Source organism: Salvelinus fontinalis, unplaced genomic scaffold, assembly GCF_029448725.1.
Source record: "Salvelinus fontinalis isolate EN_2023a unplaced genomic scaffold, ASM2944872v1 scaffold_0978, whole genome shotgun sequence".
Classification (NCBI taxonomy): Eukaryota; Metazoa; Chordata; class Actinopteri; order Salmoniformes; family Salmonidae; genus Salvelinus; species Salvelinus fontinalis.
Genome location: NW_026601187.1, coordinates 39963 through 57938, shown reverse-complemented (window position 1 = coordinate 57938; position 17976 = coordinate 39963). Strand labels below are relative to the sequence as shown.

General features: G+C 57.3%; 1 protein-coding gene across 1 annotated transcript in view; it reads right to left on the bottom strand.

Moving 5' to 3' along the window:
• The window catches only part of LOC129847961 (protein jagged-1b-like), a 68250-nt gene that overhangs the window by 12125 nt on the left and 38149 nt on the right, over positions 1-17976 (bottom strand). The window contains exon 6 of the mRNA XM_055915539.1: positions 1964-2114. Coding sequence (XP_055771514.1) covers positions 1964-2114 — 151 coding nt within the window. The remainder of the gene's footprint in view (positions 1-1963; positions 2115-17976) is intronic.

Sequence of the window (17976 nt, the reverse complement as noted above, 5' to 3'; positions counted from 1 at the left end):
TGGAGGAACAGCAGCGACAGAAAGCCGTTACGCTGATCAATCTCACACTGCACTCTGGTTGGGTTAACACACAGAGCTGAATCTAAACCCCAAACTAATACCGAGAGAGAGAGAGAGGTGGGGGGGAGTGAGGGAGGGGGAGCGACCCCAAACATTATACTAATACCAAGAGAGAGAGAGGTGGGGGGGGAGTGAGGGAGGGGGAGGGGGAGCGACCCCAAACATTATACTAATACCAAGAGGGAGAGAGAGAGAGGTGGGGGGAGTGAGGGAGGGGCAGCGACCCCAAACACTATACTAATACCGAGAGAGAGAGAGAGGTGGGGGGGAGTGAGGGAGGGGGAGCGACCCCAAACACTATACTAATACCAAGAGGGAGAGAGAGAGAGGTGGGGGGAGTGAGGGAGGGGCAGCGACCCCAAACACTATACTAATACCGAGAGAGAGAGAGAGGTGGGGGGGAGTGAGGGAGGGGGAGCGACCCCAAACATTATACTAATACCGAGAGGGAGAGAGAGAGAGGTGGGGGGAGTGAGGGAGGGGCAGCGACCCCAAACACTATACTAATACCAAGAGAGAGAGAGGTGGGGGGGAGTGAGGGAGGGGGAGCGACCCCAAACATTATACTAATACCAAGAGAGAGAGAGGTGGGGGTGGAGTGAGGGAGGGGGAGGGGGAGCGACCCCAAACATTATACTAATACCGAGAGGGAGAGAGAGAGAGAGAGAGAGAGAGAGAGAGAGAGGTGGCGGGGAGTGAGGGAGGGGCAGCGACCCCAAACATTATACTAATACCGAGAGAGAGAGAGAGAGAGAGAGGTGGGGGGGAGTGAGGGAGGGGGAGCGACCCCAAACATTATACTAATACCGAGAGAGAGAGAGAGAGAGGTGGGGGGAGTGAGGGAGGGGCAGCGACCCCAAACATTATACTAATACCGAGAGAGAGAGAGAGAGAGGTGGGGGGGAGTGAGGGAGGAGGAGCGACCCCAAACATTATACTAATACCAAGAGAGAGAGAGAGGTGGGGGGGGGGGAGTGAGGGAGGGGGAGCGACCCCAAACACTATACTAATACCAAGAGAGAGAGAGAGGTGGGGGGGGGGGAGTGAGGGAGGGGGAGCGACCCCAAACACTATACTAATACCAAGAGAGAGAGAGGTGGGGGGGGAGTGAGGGAGGGGCAGCGACCCCAAACATTATACTAATACCGAGAGAGAGAGAGGTGGGGGGGAGTGAGGGAGGGGCAGCGACCCCAAACATTATACTAATACCGAGAGAGAGAGAGGTGGGGGGGAGTGAGGGAGGGGGGGCAGCGACCCCAAACATTATACTAATACCGAGAGGGAGAGAGAGAGAGGTGGGGGGGGGAGTGAGGGAGGGGCAGCGACCCCAAACATTATACTAATACCAAGAGAGAGAGAGAGAGAGAGAGAGAGGTGGCGGGGGGGGAGTGAGGGAGGGGCAGCGACCCCAAACACTATACTAATACCGAGAGGGAGAGAGAGAGAGGTGGGGGGAGTGAGGGAGGGGGAGCGACCCCAAACATTATACTAATACCAAGAGGGAGAGAGGTGGGGGGGAGTGAGGGAGGGGCAGCGACCCCAAACATTATACTAATACCAAGAGGGAGAGAGGTGGGGGGGAGTGAGGGAGGGGCAGCGACCCCAAACATTATACTAATACCAAGAGAGAGAGAGGTGGGGGGAGTGAGGGAGGGGCAGCGACCCCAAACACTATACTAATACCAAGAGAGAGAGAGAGAGAGGTGGGGGGGGGGGAGTGAGGGAGGGGGAGCGACCCCAAACATTATACTAATACCGAGAGGGAGCGCGGTGGGGGGGAGCGAGGGAGGGGGAGGTGGGCGAGCGGGAGGTGGAGCGAGCGAGGGGGAGGAAGTAAAGCAGGGACAGTAGCAGTCGACAGGGAGACAACAGAGAGGAACTAAAGAGGACAAGGTGGACGTACCTTTACACGTGCTGGTGTGACAGTGGTCTTTGAGGTGAGAGCAGTTTTTCCCTTCGTAGTCTTCTGAACAGGCGCAGTAGTGACCTGTAGCCAGGTTGTAACATGACGCACCATTCTGACACGGGTTGACGAGGCAGTAGTCTATGTCCAACTAGAGAGAGAGACAGATATTTACATTTTGGTCATTTAGCAGACACTCTTATCCAGAACATCTTTCAGTTAGTGTATTAAACTAAAAACAATATATATATCAACAATATATATATATATCACTTTGCAAGTAAAACCTTAATCAAAAAGTGTAGTTATCAGAGAAATCACTGAGAGACAAGACCATGGAAAGAGACAGAGAGACAGAGACAGAGAGACAGAGAGACAGAGAGACAGACAGAGACAGAGAGAGAGAGAGAGACAGGGTTCAGTACTACACACAGACCAGCCCACAGCATCCTCCATACAGAGGCTTGCCAGGAAATGACACACACACACACACACACACACACACACACACACACACACACACACACACACACACACACACACACACACACACACACACGAGGGACTACGTAAACAGAAGAATGTCTCCAACACACAGCAGCCAGCAGACAGGATCAGCTTCACTAAGACTAAACTAACTACTTAACTAAACTAACTAAGACTAAACCCTGAAAATGAAGGTTGATGAGGGACCTATAGGCAGGGTGGGGTAGTAGGCAGGGTGGGGTAGTAGGCAGGGTGGGGTAGTAGGCAGGGTGGGGTAGTAGGCAGGGTGGGGTAGTAGGCAGGGTGGGGTAGTCTAGTAGGCGGGGTGGGGTAGTCTAGTAGACAGGGTGGGGTAGTAGGCAGGGTGGGGTAGTAGGCAGGGTGGGGGTAGGGTGGGGGTAGTCTAGTAGACAGGGTGGGGTAGTAGGCAGGGTGGGGTAGTAGGCAGGGTGGGGGTAGTCTAGTAGACAGGGTGGGGTAGTAGGCAGGGTGGGGGTAGTCTAGTAGACAGGGTGGGGTAGTAGGCAGGGTTGGGGTAGTCTAGTAGACAGGGTGGGGGTAGTCTAGTAGGCAGGGTGGGGTAGTCTAGTAGACAGGGTGGGGGTAGTCTAGTAGGCAGGGTGGGGTAGTCTAGTAGACAGGGTGGGGGTAGTCTAGTAGACAGGGTGGGGGTAGTCTAGTAGGCAGGGTGGGGTAGTAGGCAGGGTGGGGTAGTAGACAGGGTGGGGGTAGTCTAGTCTAGTAGGCAGGGTGGGGTAGTCGAGTAGACAGGGTAGTCTAGTAGGCAGGGTGGGGTAGTCTAGTAGGCAGGGTGGGGTAGTAGGCAGGGTGGGGTAGTCTAGTAGTCAGGGTGGGGGTAGTCTAGTAGGAAGGGTGGGGTAGTCTAGTGGCCGGAGTGGGGGTAGTCTAGTAGGCAGGGTGGGGTAGTAGGCAGGGTGGGGTATGAGGCCGGGTGGGGTAGTAGGCAGGGTGGGGTAGTAGGCAGGGTGGGGTAGTCTAGTAGACAGGGTGGGGTAGTCTAGTAGACAGGGTGGGGTAGTAGGCAGGGTGGGGTAGTAGGCAGGGTGGGGTAGTCTAGTAGACAGGGTGGGGTAGTCTAGTAGACAGGGTGGGGGTAGTCTAGTAGGCAGGGTGGGGTAGTAGACAGGGTGGGGGTAGTCTAGTAGGCAGGGTGGGGTAGTCTAGTAGACAGGGTGGGAGTAGTCTAGTAGGCAGGGTGGGGTAGTCTAGTAGACAGGGTGGGAGTAGTCTAGTAGGCAGGGTGGGGTAGTCTAGTAGACAGGGTGGGAGTAGTCTAGTAGGCAGGGTGGGGTAGTCTAGTAGGCAGGGTGGGGTAGTCTAGTAGGCAGGGTGGGGTAGTCTAGTAGGCAGGGTGGGGTAGTCTAGTACACAGGGTGGGGTAGTCTAGTAGGCAGGGTGGGGTAGTCTAGTAGGCAGGGTGGTGTAGTCTAGTAGACAGGGTGGGGTAGTCTAGTAGACAGGGTGGGGTAGTCTAGTAGACAGGGTGGGGTAGTGTAGTAGGCAGGGTGGGGTAGTGTAGTAGGCAGGGTGGGGGTAGTCTAGTAGGAGGATGGGGGTAGTCTAGTAGGCAGGGTGGGGTAGTCTAGTAGGCAGGGTGGGGGTAGTCTAGTGGGCAGGGTGGGGTAGTCTAGTAGGCAGGGTGGGGTAGTCTAGTAGACAAGGTGGGGTAGTCTAGTAGACAAGGTGGGGTAGTCTAGTAGGCAGGGTGGGGTAGTCTAGTAGGCAGGGTGGGGTAGTCTAGTAGACAGGGTGGGGTAGTCTAGTAGACAGGGTGGGGTAGTCTAGTAGGCAGGGTGGGGTAGTCTAGTAGGCAGGGTGGGGTAGTCTAGTAGGCAGGGTGGGGTAGTCTAGTAGGCAGGGTGGGGTAGTCTAGTAGGCAGGGTGGGGTAGTCTAGTAGACAGGGTGGGGTAGTCTAGTGGGCAGGGTGGGGTAGTCTAGTAGACAGGGTGGGGTAGTCTAGTGGGCAGGGCGGGGGTAGTCTAGTAGACAGGGTGGGGTAGTCTAGTAGACAGGGTGGGGTAGTAGACAGGGTGGGGTAGTCTAGTAGACAGGGTGGGGTAGTAGACAGGGTGGGGTAGTAGACAGGGTGGGGTAGTCTAGTAGGCAGGGTGGGGTAGTCTAGTAGGCAGGGTGGGGTAGTCTAGTAGGCAGGGTGGGGGTAGTCTAGTAGGCAGGGTGGAGTAGTCTAGTAGGCAGGGTGGGGTAGTCTAGTAGGCAGGGTGGTGTAGTCTAGTAGGCAGGGTGGGGGTAGTCTAGTAGGCAGGGTGGGGTAGTCTAGTAGGCAGGGTGGGGGTAGTCTAGTAGGCAGGGTGGGGGTAGTCTAGTAGGCAGGGTGGGGGTAGTCTAGTAGACAAGGTGGGGTAGTCTAGTAGACAGGGTGGGGTAGTCTAGTAGGCAGGGTGGGGGAGTCTAGTAGGCAGGGTGGGGTAGTCTAGTAGGCAGGGTGGGGTAGTCTAGTGGGCAGGGTGGGGTAGTCTAGTAGGCAGGGTGGGGTAGTCTAGTGGGCAGGGTGGGGTAGTCTAGTAGGCAGGGTGGGGGTAGTCTAGTAGGCAGGGTGGGGTAGTCTAGTAGACAAGGTGGGGTAGTCTAGTAGACAGGGTGGGGTAGTCTAGTAGGCAGGGTGGGGGAGTCTAGTAGGCAGGGTGGGGGAGTCTAGTAGGCAAGGTGGGGTAGTCTAGTAGGCAGGGTGGGGTAGTCTAGTGGGCAGGGTGGGGTAGTCTAGTAGGCAGGGTGGGGGTAGTCTAGTAGGCAGGGTGGGGTAGTCTAGTAGACAAGGTGGGGTAGTCTATTAGACAAGGTGGGGTAGTCTAGTAGACAAGGTGGGGTAGTCTAGTAGACAAGGTGGGGTAGTCTAGTAGACAAGGTGGGGTAGTCTAGTAGACAAGGTGGGGTAGTCTAGTAGACAAGGTGGGGTAGTCTAGTAGACAAGGTGGGGTAGTCTAGTAGGCAGGGTGGGGTAGTCTAGTAGACAGGGTGGGGTAGTCTAGTAGACAGGGTGGGGTAGTCTAGTAGACAGGGTGGGGTAGTCTAGTAGACAGGGTGGGGTAGTCTAGTAGGCAGGGTGGGGGTAGTCTAGTAGACAGGGTGGGGTAGTCTAGTAGGCAGGGTGGGGTAGTAGGCAGGGTGGGGTAGTCTAGTAGGCAGGGTGGGGTAGTCTAGTAGGCAGGGTGGTGTAGTCTAGTAGACAGGGTGGGGTAGTCTAGTAGACAGGGTGGGGTAGTCTAGTAGACAGGGTGGGGTAGTGTAGTAGGCAGGGTGGGGTAGTGTAGTAGGCAGGGTGGGGGTAGTCTAGTAGGAGGATGGGGGTAGTCTAGTAGGCAGGGTGGGGTAGTCTAGTAGGCAGGGTGGGGGTAGTCTAGTGGGCAGGGTGGGGTAGTCTAGTAGGCAGGGTGGGGTAGTCTAGTAGACAAGGTGGGGTAGTCTAGTAGACAAGGTGGGGTAGTCTAGTAGGCAGGGTGGGGTAGTCTAGTAGGCAGGGTGGGGTAGTCTAGTAGACTGGGTGGGGTAGTCTAGTAGACAGGGTGGGGTAGTCTAGTAGGCAGGGTGGGGTAGTCTAGTAGGCAGGGTGGGGTAGTCTAGTAGGCAGGGTGGGGTAGTCTAGTAGGCAGGGTGGGGTAGTCTAGTAGGCAGGGTGGGGTAGTCTAGTAGACAGGGTGGGGTAGTCTAGTGGGCAGGGTGGGGTAGTCTAGTAGACAGGGTGGGGTAGTCTAGTGGGCAGGGCGGGGGTAGTCTAGTAGACAGGGTGGGGTAGTCTAGTAGACAGGGTGGGGTAGTAGACAGGGTGGGGTAGTCTAGTAGACAGGGTGGGGTAGTAGACAGGGTGGGGTAGTAGACAGGGTGGGGTAGTCTAGTAGGCAGGGTGGGGTAGTCTAGTAGGCAGGGTGGGGTAGTCTAGTAGGCAGGGTGGGGGTAGTCTAGTAGGCAGGGTGGAGTAGTCTAGTAGGCAGGGTGGGGTAGTCTAGTAGGCAGGGTGGTGTAGTCTAGTAGGCAGGGTGGGGGTAGTCTAGTAGGCAGGGTGGGGTAGTCTAGTAGGCAGGGTGGGGGTAGTCTAGTAGGCAGGGTGGGGGTAGTCTAGTAGGCAGGGTGGGGGTAGTCTAGTAGACAAGGTGGGGTAGTCTAGTAGACAGGGTGGGGTAGTCTAGTAGGCAGGGTGGGGGAGTCTAGTAGGCAGGGTGGGGTAGTCTAGTAGGCAGGGTGGGGTAGTCTAGTGGGCAGGGTGGGGTAGTCTAGTAGGCAGGGTGGGGTAGTCTAGTGGGCAGGGTGGGGTAGTCTAGTAGGCAGGGTGGGGGTAGTCTAGTAGGCAGGGTGGGGTAGTCTAGTAGACAAGGTGGGGTAGTCTAGTAGACAGGGTGGGGTAGTCTAGTAGGCAGGGTGGGGGAGTCTAGTAGGCAGGGTGGGGGAGTCTAGTAGGCAAGGTGGGGTAGTCTAGTAGGCAGGGTGGGGTAGTCTAGTGGGCAGGGTGGGGTAGTCTAGTAGGCAGGGTGGGGGTAGTCTAGTAGGCAGGGTGGGGTAGTCTAGTAGACAAGGTGGGGTAGTCTATTAGACAAGGTGGGGTAGTCTAGTAGACAAGGTGGGGTAGTCTAGTAGACAAGGTGGGGTAGTCTAGTAGACAAGGTGGGGTAGTCTAGTAGACAAGGTGGGGTAGTCTAGTAGACAAGGTGGGGTAGTCTAGTAGACAAGGTGGGGTAGTCTAGTAGACAAGGTGGGGTAGTCTAGTAGGCAGGGTGGGGTAGTCTAGTAGACAGGGTGGGGTAGTCTAGTAGACAGGGTGGGAGTAGTCTAGTAGACAGGGTGGGGTAGTCTAGTAGGCAGGGTGGGGGTAGTCTAGTAGACAGGGTGGGGTAGTCTAGTAGGCAGGGTGGGGTAGTAGGCAGGGTGGGGTAGTCTAGTAGGCAGGGTGGGGTAGTCTAGTAGGCAGGGTGGGGTAGTCTAGTAGACAGGGTGGGGTAGTCTAGTAGACAGGGTGGGGTAGTCTAGTAGACAGGGTGGGGGAGTCTAGTAGGCAGGGTGGGGTAGTCTAGTAGGCAGGGTGGGGTAGTCTAGTAGGCAGGGTGGGGGTAGTCTAGTAGGCAGGGTGGGGGTAGTCTAGTAGACAGGGTGGGGTAGTCTAGTAGACAGGGTGGGGTAGTCTAGTAGGCAGGGTGGGGTAGTCTAGTAGCCAGGGTGGGGTAGTCTAGTAGGCAGGGTGGGGTAGTCTAGTGGGCAGAGTGGGTTAGTCTAGTGGGCAGGGTGGGGTAGTCTAGTGGGCAGGGTGGGGGTAGTCTAATAGACAGGGTGGGGAAGTCTAGTAGACAGGGTGGGGTAGTCTAGTAGACAGGGTGGGGTAGTCTAGTAGACAGGGTGGGGTAGTCTAGTAGACAGGGTGGGGTAGTCTAGTAGGCAGGGTGGGGTAGTCTAGTAGGCAGGGTGGGGTAGTCTAGTAGGCAGGGTGGGGTAGTCTAGTAGGCAGGGTGGGGTAGTCTAGTAGGCAGGGTGGGGGTAGTCTAGTAGGCAGGGCGGGGGTAGTCTAGTAGACAGGGTGGGGTAGTCTAGTAGGCAGGGTGGGGTAGTCTAGTAGGCAGGGTGGGGTAGTCTAGTAGGCAGGGTGGGGTAGTCTAGTAGACAGGGTGGGGTAGTCTAGTAGACAGGGTGGGGTAGTCTAGTAGGCAGGGTGGGGTAGTCTAGAAGACAGGGTGGGGGTAGTCTAGTAGGCAGGGTGGGGTAGTCTAGTAGGCAGGGTGGGGTAGTCTAGTAGGCAGGGTGGGGGTAGTCTAGTAGGCAGGGTGGGGTAGTCTAGTAGACAGGGTGGGGTAGTCTAGTAGGCAGGGTGGGGTAGTAGGCAGGGTGGGGTAGTCTAGTAGACAGGGTGGGGTAGTAGACAGGGTGGGGTAGTCTAGTAGGCAGGGTGGGGTAGTCTAGTACACAGGGTGGGGTAGTCTAGTAGGCAGGGTGGGGTAGTCTAGTAGGCAGGGTGGTGTAGTCTAGTAGACAGGGTGGGGTAGTCTAGTAGACAGGGTGGGGTAGTGTAGTAGGCAGGGTGGGGTAGTGTAGTAGGCAGGGTGGGGGTAGTCTAGTAGGCAGGGTGGGGGTAGTCTAGTAGGCAGGGTGGGGTAGTCTAGTGGGCAGGGTGGGGGTAGTCTAGTGGGCAGGGTGGGGTAGTCTAGTAGGCAGGGTGGGGTAGTCTAGTAGACAAGGTGGGGTAGTCTAGTAGACAAGGTGGGGTAGTCTAGTAGGCAGGGTGGGGTAGTCTAGTAGGCAGGGTGGGGTAGTCTAGTAGACAGGGTGGGGTAGTCTAGTAGACAGGGTGGGGTAGTCTAGTAGGCAGGGTGGGGTAGTCTAGTAGACAGGGTGGGGTAGTAGGCAGGGTTGGGGTAGTCTAGTAGACAGGGTGGGGGTAGTCTAGTAGGCAGGGTGGGGTAGTCTAGTAGACAGGGTGGGGGTAGTCTAGTAGGCAGGGTGGGGTAGTCTAGTAGACAGGGTGGGGGTAGTCTAGTAGACAGGGTGGGGGTAGTCTAGTAGGCAGGGTGGGGTAGTAGGCAGGGTGGGGTAGTAGACAGGGTGGGGGTAGTCTAGTCTAGTAGGCAGGGTGGGGTAGTCGAGTAGACAGGGTAGTCTAGTAGGCAGGGTGGGGTAGTCTAGTAGGCAGGGTGGGGTAGTAGGCAGGGTTGGGTAGTAGGCAGGGTGGGGTAGTCTAGTAGTCAGGGTGGGGGTAGTCTAGTAGGAAGGGTGGGGTAGTCTAGTGGCCGGAGTGGGGGTAGTCTAGTAGGCAGGGTGGGGTAGTAGGCAGGGTGGGGTATGAGGCCGGGTGGGGTAGTAGGCAGGGTGGGGTAGTAGGCAGGGTGGGGTAGTCTAGTAGACAGGGTGGGGTAGTCTAGTAGACAGGGTGGGGTAGTAGGCAGGGTGGGGTAGTAGGCAGGGTGGGGTAGTCTAGTAGACAGGGTGGGGTAGTCTAGTAGACAGGGTGGGGATAGTCTAGTCTAGTAGACAGGGTGGGGGTAGTCTAGTAGGCAGGGTGGGGTAGTAGGCAGGGTGGGGTAGTAGGCAGGGTGGGGAAGTAGACAGGGTGGGGGTAGTCTAGTAGGCAGGGTGGGGTAGTCTAGTAGACAGGGTGGGAGTAGTCTAGTAGGCAGGGTGGGGTAGTCTAGTAGGCAGGGTGGGGTAGTCTAGTAGGCAGGGTGGGGTAGTCTAGTAGGCAGGGTGGGGTAGTCTAGTACACAGGGTGGGGTAGTCTAGTAGGCAGGGTGGGGTAGTCTAGTAGGCAGGGTGGTGTAGTCTAGTAGACAGGGTGGGGTAGTCTAGTAGACAGGGTGGGGTAGTGTAGTAGGCAGGGTGGGGTAGTGTAGTAGGCAGGGTGGGGGTAGTCTAGTAGGCAGGGTGGGGGAGTCTAGTAGGCAGGGTGGGGTAGTCTAGTAGGCAGGGTGGGGGTAGTCTAGTGGGCAGGGTGGGGTAGTCTAGTAGGCAGGGTGGGGTAGTCTAGTAGACAAGGTGGGGTAGTCTAGTAGACAAGGTGGGGTAGTCTAGTAGGCAGGGTGGGGTAGTCTAGTAGGCAGGGTGGGGTAGTCTAGTAGACAGGGTGGGGTAGTCTAGTAGACAGGGTGGGGTAGTCTAGTAGGCAGGGTGGGGTAGTCTAGTAGGCAGGGTGGGGTAGTCTAGTAGGCTGGGTGGGGTAGTCTAGTAGGCAGGGTGGGGTAGTCTAGTAGGCAGGGTGGGGTAGTCTAGTAGGCAGGGTGGGGTAGTCTAGTAGACAGGGTGGGGTAGTCTAGTGGGCAGGGTGGGGTAGTCTAGTGGGCAGGGCGGGGGTAGTCTAGTAGACAGGGTGGGGTAGTCTAGTAGACAGGGTGGGGTAGTAGACAGGGTGGGGTAGTCTAGTAGACAGGGTGGGGTAGTAGACAGGGTGGGGTAGTAGACAGGGTGGGGTAGTCTAGTAGGCAGGGTGGGGTAGTCTAGTAGGCAGGGTGGGGGTAGTCTAGTAGGCAGGGTGGAGTAGTCTAGTAGGCAGGGTGGGGTAGTCTAGTAGGCAGGGTGGTGTAGTCTAGTAGGCAGGGTGGGGGTAGTCTAGTAGGCAGGGTGGGGTAGTCTAGTAGGCAGGGTGGGGGTAGTCTAGTAGGCAGGGTGGGGGTAGTCTAGTAGGCAGGGTGGGGGTAGTCTAGTAGACAAGGTGGGGTAGTCTAGTAGACAGGGTGGGGTAGTCTAGTAGGCAGGGTGGGGGAGTCTAGTAGGCAGGGTGGGGTAGTCTAGTAGGCAGGGTGGGGTAGTCTAGTGGGCAGGGTGGGGTAGTCTAGTAGGCAGGGTGGGGTAGTCTAGTGGGCAGGGTGGGGGTAGTCTAGTAGGCAGGGTGGGGTAGTCTAGTAGACAAGGTGGGGTAGTCTAGTAGACAGGGTGGGGGAGTCTAGTAGGCAGGGTGGGGGAGTCTAGTAGGCAGGGTGGGGGAGTCTAGTAGGCAGGGTGGGGTAGTCTAGTAGGCAGGGTGGGGTAGTCTAGTGGGCAGGGTGGGGTAGTCTAGTGGGCAGGGTGGGGTAGTCTAGTAGGCAGGGTGGGGGTAGTCTAGTAGGCAGGGTGGGGTAGTCTAGTAGACAAGGTGGGGTAGTCTATTAGACAAGGTGGGGTAGTCTAGTAGACAAGGTGGGGTAGTCTAGTAGACAAGGTGGGGTAGTCTAGTAGACAAGGTGGGGTAGTCTAGTAGACAAGGTGGGGTAGTCTAGTAGACAAGGTGGGGTAGTCTAGTAGACAAGGTGGGGTAGTCTAGTAGACAAGGTGGGGTAGTCTAGTAGGCAGGGTGGGGTAGTCTAGTAGACAGGGTGGGGTAGTCTAGTAGACAGGGTGGGGTAGTCTAGTAGACAGGGTGGGGTAGTCTAGTAGACAGGGTGGGGTAGTCTAGTAGGCAGGGTGGGGGTAGTCTAGTAGACAGGGTGGGGTAGTCTAGTAGGCAGGGTGGGGTAGTAGGCAGGGTGGGGTAGTCTAGTAGGCAGGGTGGGGTAGTCTAGTAGGCAGGGTGGGGTAGTCTAGTAGACAGGGTGGGGTAGTCTAGTAGACAGGGTGGGGTAGTCTAGTAGACAGGGTGGGGGAGTCTAGTAGGCAGGGTGGGGTAGTCTAGTAGGCAGGGTGGGGTAGTCTAGTAGGCAGGGTGGGGGTAGTCTAGTAGGCAGGGTGGGGGTAGTCTAGTAGGCAGGGTGGGGGTAGTCTAGTAGACAGGGTGGGGTAGTCTAGTAGACAGGGTGGGGTAGTCTAGTAGGCAGGGTGGGGTAGTCTAGTAGCCAGGGTGGGGTAGTCTAGTAGGCAGGGTGGGGTAGTCTAGTGGGCAGAGTGGGTTAGTCTAGTGGGCAGGGTGGGGTAGTCTAGTGGGCAGGGTGGGGGTAGTCTAATAGACAGGGTGGGGAAGTCTAGTAGACAGGGTGGGGTAGTCTAGTAGACAGGGTGGGGTAGTCTAGTAGACAGGGTGGGGTAGTCTAGTAGACAGGGTGGGGTAGTCTAGTAGGCAGGGTGGGGTGGTCTAGTAGGCAGGGTGGGGTAGTCTAGTAGGCAGGGTGGGGTAGTCTAGTAGGCAGGGTGGGGTAGTCTAGTAGGCAGGGTGGGGTAGTCTAGTAGGCAGGGCGGGGGTAGTCTAGTAGGCAGGGCGGGGGTAGTCTAGTAGACAGGGTGGGGTAGTCTAGTAGGCAGGGTGGGGTAGTCTAGTAGGCAGGGTGGGGTAGTCTAGTAGGCAGGGTGGGGTAGTCTAGTAGGCAGGGTGGGGTAGTCTAGTAGACAGGGTGGGGTAGTCTAGTAGACAGGGTGGGGTAGTCTAGTAGGCAGGGTGGGGTAGTCTAGAAGACAGGGTGGGGGTAGTCTAGTAGGCAGGGTGGGGTAGTCTAGTAGGCAGGGTGGGGGTAGTCTAGTAGGCAGGGTGGGGTAGTCTAGTAGACAGGGTGGGGTAGTCTAGTAGGCAGGGTGGGGTAGTAGGCAGGGTGGGGTAGTCTAGTAGACAGGGTGGGGTAGTAGACAGGGTGGGGTAGTCTAGTAGGCAGGGTGGGGTAGTCTAGTACACAGGGTGGGGTAGTCTAGTAGGCAGGGTGGGGTAGTCTAGTAGGCAGGGTGGTGTAGTCTAGTAGACAGGGTGGGGTAGTCTAGTAGACAGGGTGGGGTAGTGTAGTAGGCAGGGTGGGGTAGTGTAGTAGGCAGGGTGGGGGTAGTCTAGTAGGCAGGGTGGGGGTAGTCTAGTAGGCAGGGTGGGGTAGTCTAGTAGGCAGGGTGGGGGTAGTCTAGTGGGCAGGGTGGGGGTAGTCTAGTGGGCAGGGTGGGGTAGTCTAGTAGGCAGGGTGGGGTAGTCTAGTAGACAAGGTGGGGTAGTCTAGTAGACAAGGTGGGGTAGTCTAGTAGGCAGGGTGGGGTAGTCTAGTAGGCAGGGTGGGGTAGTCTAGTAGGCAGGGTGGGGTAGTCTAGTAGACAGGGTGGGGTAGTCTAGTAGACAGGGTGGGGTAGTCTAGTAGGCAGGGTGGGGTAGTCTAGTAGGCAGGGTGGGGTAGTCTAGTAGGCAGGGTGGGGTAGTCTAGTAGGCAGGGTGGGGTAGTCTAGTAGGCAGGGTGGGGTAGTCTAGTAGACAGGGTGGGGTAGTCTAGTGGGCAGGGTGGGGTAGTCTAGTAGACAGGGTGGGGTAGTCTAGTGGGCAGGGCGGGGGTAGTCTAGTAGACAGGGTGGGGTAGTCTAGTAGACAGGGTGGGGTAGTAGACAGGGTGGGGTAGTCTAGTAGACAGTGTGGGGTAGTAGACAGGGTGGGGTAGTAGACAGGGTGGGGTAGTCTAGTAGGCAGGGTGGGGTAGTCTAGTAGGCAGGGTGGGGGTAGTCTAGTAGGCAGGGTGGAGTAGTCTAGTAGGCAGGGTGGGGTAGTCTAGTAGGCAGGGTGGTGTAGTCTAGTAGGCAGGGTGGGGGTAGTCTAGTAGGCAGGGTGGGGTAGTCTAGTAGGCAGGGTGGGGGTAGTCTAGTAGGCAGGGTGGGGGTAGTCTAGTAGGCAGGGTGGGGGTAGTCTAGTAGGCAGGGTGGGGTAGTCAAGTAGACAGGGTGGGGTAGTCTAGTAGGCAGGGTGGGGGTAGTCTAGTAGGCAGGGTGGGGGTAGTCTAGTAGGCAGGGTGGGGTAGTCTAGTAGGCAGGGTGGGGGTAGTCTAGTAGGCAGGGTGGGGTAGTCTAGTAGACAAGGTGGGGTAGTCTAGTAGACAGGGTGGGGTAGTCTAGTAGGCAGGGTGGGGGAGTCTAGTAGGCAGGGTGGGGTAGTCTAGTAGGCAGGGTGGGGTAGTCTAGTGGGCAGGGTGGGGTAGTCTAGTGGGCAGGGTGGGGTAGTCTAGTGGGCAGGGTGGGGTAGTCTAGTAGGCAGGGTGGGGGTAGTCTAGTAGGCAGGGTGGGGTAGTCTAGTAGACAAGGTGGGGTAGTCTAGTAGACAGGGTGGGGTAGTCTAGTAGGCAGGGTGGGGGAGTCTAGTAGGCAGGGTGGGGGAGTCTAGTAGGCAGGGTGGGGTAGTCTAGTAGGCAGGGTGGGGTAGTCTAGTGGGCAGGGTGGGGTAGTCTAGTAGGCAGGGTGGGGGTAGTCTAGTAGGCAGGGTGGGGTAGTCTAGTAGACAAGGTGGGGTAGTCTAGTAGACAAGGTGGGGTAGTCTAGTAGACAAGGTGGGGTAGTCTAGTAGACAAGGTGGGGTAGTCTAGTAGACAAGGTGGGGTAGTCTAGTAGACAAGGTGGGGTAGTCTAGTAGACAAGGTGGGGTAGTCTAGTAGACAAGGTGGGGTAGTCTAGTAGGCAGGGTGGGGTAGTCTAGTAGGCAGGGTGGGGTAGTCTAGTAGACAGGGTGGGGTAGTCTAGTAGACAGGGTGGGGTAGTCTAGTAGACAGGGTGGGGTAGTCTAGTAGGCAGGGTGGGGGTAGTCTAGTAGACAGGGTGGGGTAGTCTAGTAGGCAGGGTGGGGTAGTAGGCAGGGTGGGGTAGTCTAGTAGGCAGGGTGGGGTAGTCTAGTAGGCAGGGTGGGGTAGTCTAGTAGGCAGGGTGGGGTAGTCTAGTAGACAGGGTGGGGTAGTCTAGTAGACAGGGTGGGGTAGTCTAGTAGGCAGGGTGGGGGAGTCTAGTAGGCAGGGTGGGGTAGTCTAGTAGGCAGGGTGGGGTAGTCTAGTAGGCAGGGTGGGGGTAGTCTAGTAGGCAGGGTGGGGGTAGTCTAGTAGACAGGGTGGGGTAGTCTAGTAGAAAGGGTGGGGTAGTCTAGTAGGCAGGGTGGGGTAGTCTAGTAGCCAGGGTGGGGTAGTCTAGTAGGCAGGGTGGGGTAGTCTAGTGGGCAGAGTGGGTTAGTCTAGTGGGCAGGGTGGGGTAGTCTAGTGGGCAGGGTGGGGGTAGTCTAATAGACAGGGTGGGGAAGTCTAGTAGACAGGGTGGGGTAGTCTAGTAGACAGGGTGGGGTAGTCTAGTAGACAGGGTGGGGTAGTCTAGTAGACAGGGTGGGGTAGTCTAGTAGGCAGGGTGGGGTAGTCTAGTAGGCAGGGTGGGGTAGTCTAGTAGGCAGGGTGGGGTAGTCTAGTAGGCAGGGTGGGGTAGTCTAGTAGGCAGGGTGGGGTAGTCTAGTAGGCAGGGTGGGGGTAGTCTAGTAGGCAGGGCGGGGGTAGTCTAGTAGACAGGGTGGGGTAGTCTAGTAGGCAGGGTGGGGTAGTCTAGTAGGCAGGGTGGGGTAGTCTAGTAGGCAGGGTGGGGTAGTCTAGTAGGCAGGGTGGGGTAGTCTAGTAGACATGGTGGGGTAGTCTAGTAGACAGGGTGGGGTAGTCTAGTAGGCAGGGTGGGGTAGTCTAGAAGACAGGGTGGGGGTAGTCTAGTAGGCAGGGTGGGGTAGTCTAGTAGGCAGGGTGGGGGTAGTCTAGTAGGCAGGGTGGGGTAGTCTAGTAGACAGGGTGGGGTAGTCTAGTAGGCAGGGTGGGGTAGTAGGCAGGGTGGGGTAGTAGACAGGGTGGGGTAGTAGACAGGGTGGGGTAGTAGACAGGGTGGGGTAGTCTAGTAGGCAGGGTGGGGTAGTCTAATAGGCAGGGTGGGGGTAGTCTAGTAGACAGGGTGGGGTAGTCTAGTAGGCAGGGTGGGGTAGTCTAGTAGGCAGGGTGCGTTAGTCTAGTAGGCAGGGTGGGGTAGTCTAGTAGGCAGGGTGGGGGTAGTCTAGTAGACAGGGTGGGGTAGTCTAGTAGGCAGGGTGGGGTAGTCTAGTAGGCAGGGTGGGGTAGTCTAGTAGGCAGGGTGGGGGTAGTCTAGTAGGCAGGGTGGGGGTAGTCTAGAGGCAGGGTGGGGGTAGTCTAGTAGACAGGGTGGGGTAGTCTAGTAGGCAGGGTGGGGGTAGTCTAGTAGACAGGGTGGGGTAGTCTAGTAGGCAGGGTGGGGGTAGTCTAGTAGGCAGGGTGGGGGTAGTCTAGTAGGCAGGGTGGGGTAGTCTAGTAGGCAGGGTGGGGGTAGTCTAGTAGACAGGGTGGGGGTAGTCTAGTAGACAGGGTGGGGGTAGTCTAGTAGGCAGGGTGGGGGTAGTCTAGTAGACAGGGTGGGGTAGTCTAGTAGGCAGGGTGGGGTAGTCTAGTAGACAGGGTGGGGTAGTCTAGTAGGCAGGGTGGGGTAGTCTAGAAGACAGGGTGGGGGTAGTCTAGTAGGCAGGGTGGGGTAGTCTAGTAGGCAGGGTGGGGGTAGTCTAGTAGGCAGGGTGGGGTAGTCTAGTAGACAGGGTGGGGTAGTCTAGTAGGCAGGGTGGGGTAGTAGGCAGGGTGGGGTAGTCTAGTAGACAGGGTGGGGTAGTAGACAGGGTGGGGTAGTCTAGTAGGCAGGGTGGGGTAGTCTAGTACACAGGGTGGGGTAGTCTAGTAGGCAGGGTGGGGTAGTCTAGTAGGCAGGGTGGTGTAGTCTAGTAGACAGGGTGGGGTAGTCTAGTAGACAGGGTGGGGTAGTGTAGTAGGCAGGGTGGGGTAGTGTAGTAGGCAGGGTGGGGGTAGTCTAGTAGGCAGGGTGGGGGTAGTCTAGTAGGCAGGGTGGGGTAGTCTAGTAGGCAGGGTGGGGGTAGTCTAGTGGGCAGGGTGGGGTAGTCTAGTAGGCAGGGTGGGGTAGTCTAGTAGACAAGGTGGGGTAGTCTAGTAGACAAGGTGGGGTAGTCTAGTAGGCAGGGTGGGGTAGTCTAGTAGGCAGGGTGGGGTAGTCTAGTAGACTGGGTGGGGTAGTCTAGTAGACAGGGTGGGGTAGTCTAGTAGGCAGGGTGGGGTAGTCTAGTAGGCAGGGTGGGGTAGTCTAGTAGGCAGGGTGGGGTAGTCTAGTAGGCTGGGTGGGGTAGTCTAGTAGGCAGGGTGGGGTAGTCTAGTAGACAGGGTGGGGTAGTCTAGTGGGCAGGGTGGGGTAGTCTAGTAGACAGGGTGGGGTAGTCTAGTGGGCAGGGCGGGGGTAGTCTAGTAGACAGGGTGGGGTAGTCTAGTAGACAGGGTGGGGTAGTAGACAGGGTGGGGTAGTCTAGTAGACAGGGTGGGGTAGTAGACAGGGTGGGGTAGTAGACAGGGTGGGGTAGTCTAGTAGGCAGGGTGGGGTAGTCTAGTAGGCAGGGTGGGGGTAGTCTAGTAGGCAGGGTGGAGTAGTCTAGTAGGCAGGGTGGGGTAGTCTAGTAGGCAGGGTGGTGTAGTCTAGTAGGCAGGGTGGGGGTAGTCTAGTAGGCAGGGTGGGGTAGTCTAGTAGGCAGGGTGGGGGTAGTCTAGTAGGCAGGGTGGGGTAGTCAAGTAGACAGGGTGGGGTAGTCTAGTAGGCAGGGTGGGGGTAGTCTAGTAGGCAGGGTGGGGGTAGTCTAGTAGGCAGGGTGGGGGTAGTCTAGTAGGCAGGGTGGGGGTAGTCTAGTAGGCAGGGTGGGGTAGTCTAGTAGACAAGGTGGGGTAGTCTAGTAGACAGGGTGGGGTAGTCTAGTAGGCAGGGTGGGGGAGTCTAGTAGGCAGGGTGGGGTAGTCTAGTAGGCAGGGTGGGGTAGTCTAGTGGGCAGGGTGGGGTAGTCTAGTGGGCAGGGTGGGGTAGTCTAGTGGGCAGGGTGGGGTAGTCTAGTAGGCAGGGTGGGGGTAGTCTAGTAGGCAGGGTGGGGTAGTCTAGTAGACAAGGTGGGGTAGTCTAGTAGACAGGGTGGGGTAGTCTAGTAGGCAGGGTGGGGTAGTCTAGTAGGCAGGGTGGGGGAGTCTAGTAGGCAGGGTGGGGTAGTCTAGTAGGCAGGGTGGGGGAGTCTAGTAGGCAGGGTGGGGTAGTCTAGTAGGCAGGGTGGGGTAGTCTAGTGGGCAGGGTGGGGTAGTCTAGTGGGCAGGGTGGGGGTAGTCTAGTAGGCAGGGTGGGGTAGTCTAGTAGACAAGGTGGGGTAGTCTATTAGAAAAGGTGGGGTAGTCTAGTAGACAAGGTGGGGTAGTCTAGTAGACAAGGTGGGGTAGTCTAGTAGACAAGGTGGGGTAGTCTAGTAGACAAGGTGGGGTAGTCTAGTAGACAAGGTGGGGTAGTCTAGTAGACAAGGTGGGGTAGTCTAGTAGGCAGGGTGGGGTAGTCTAGTAGG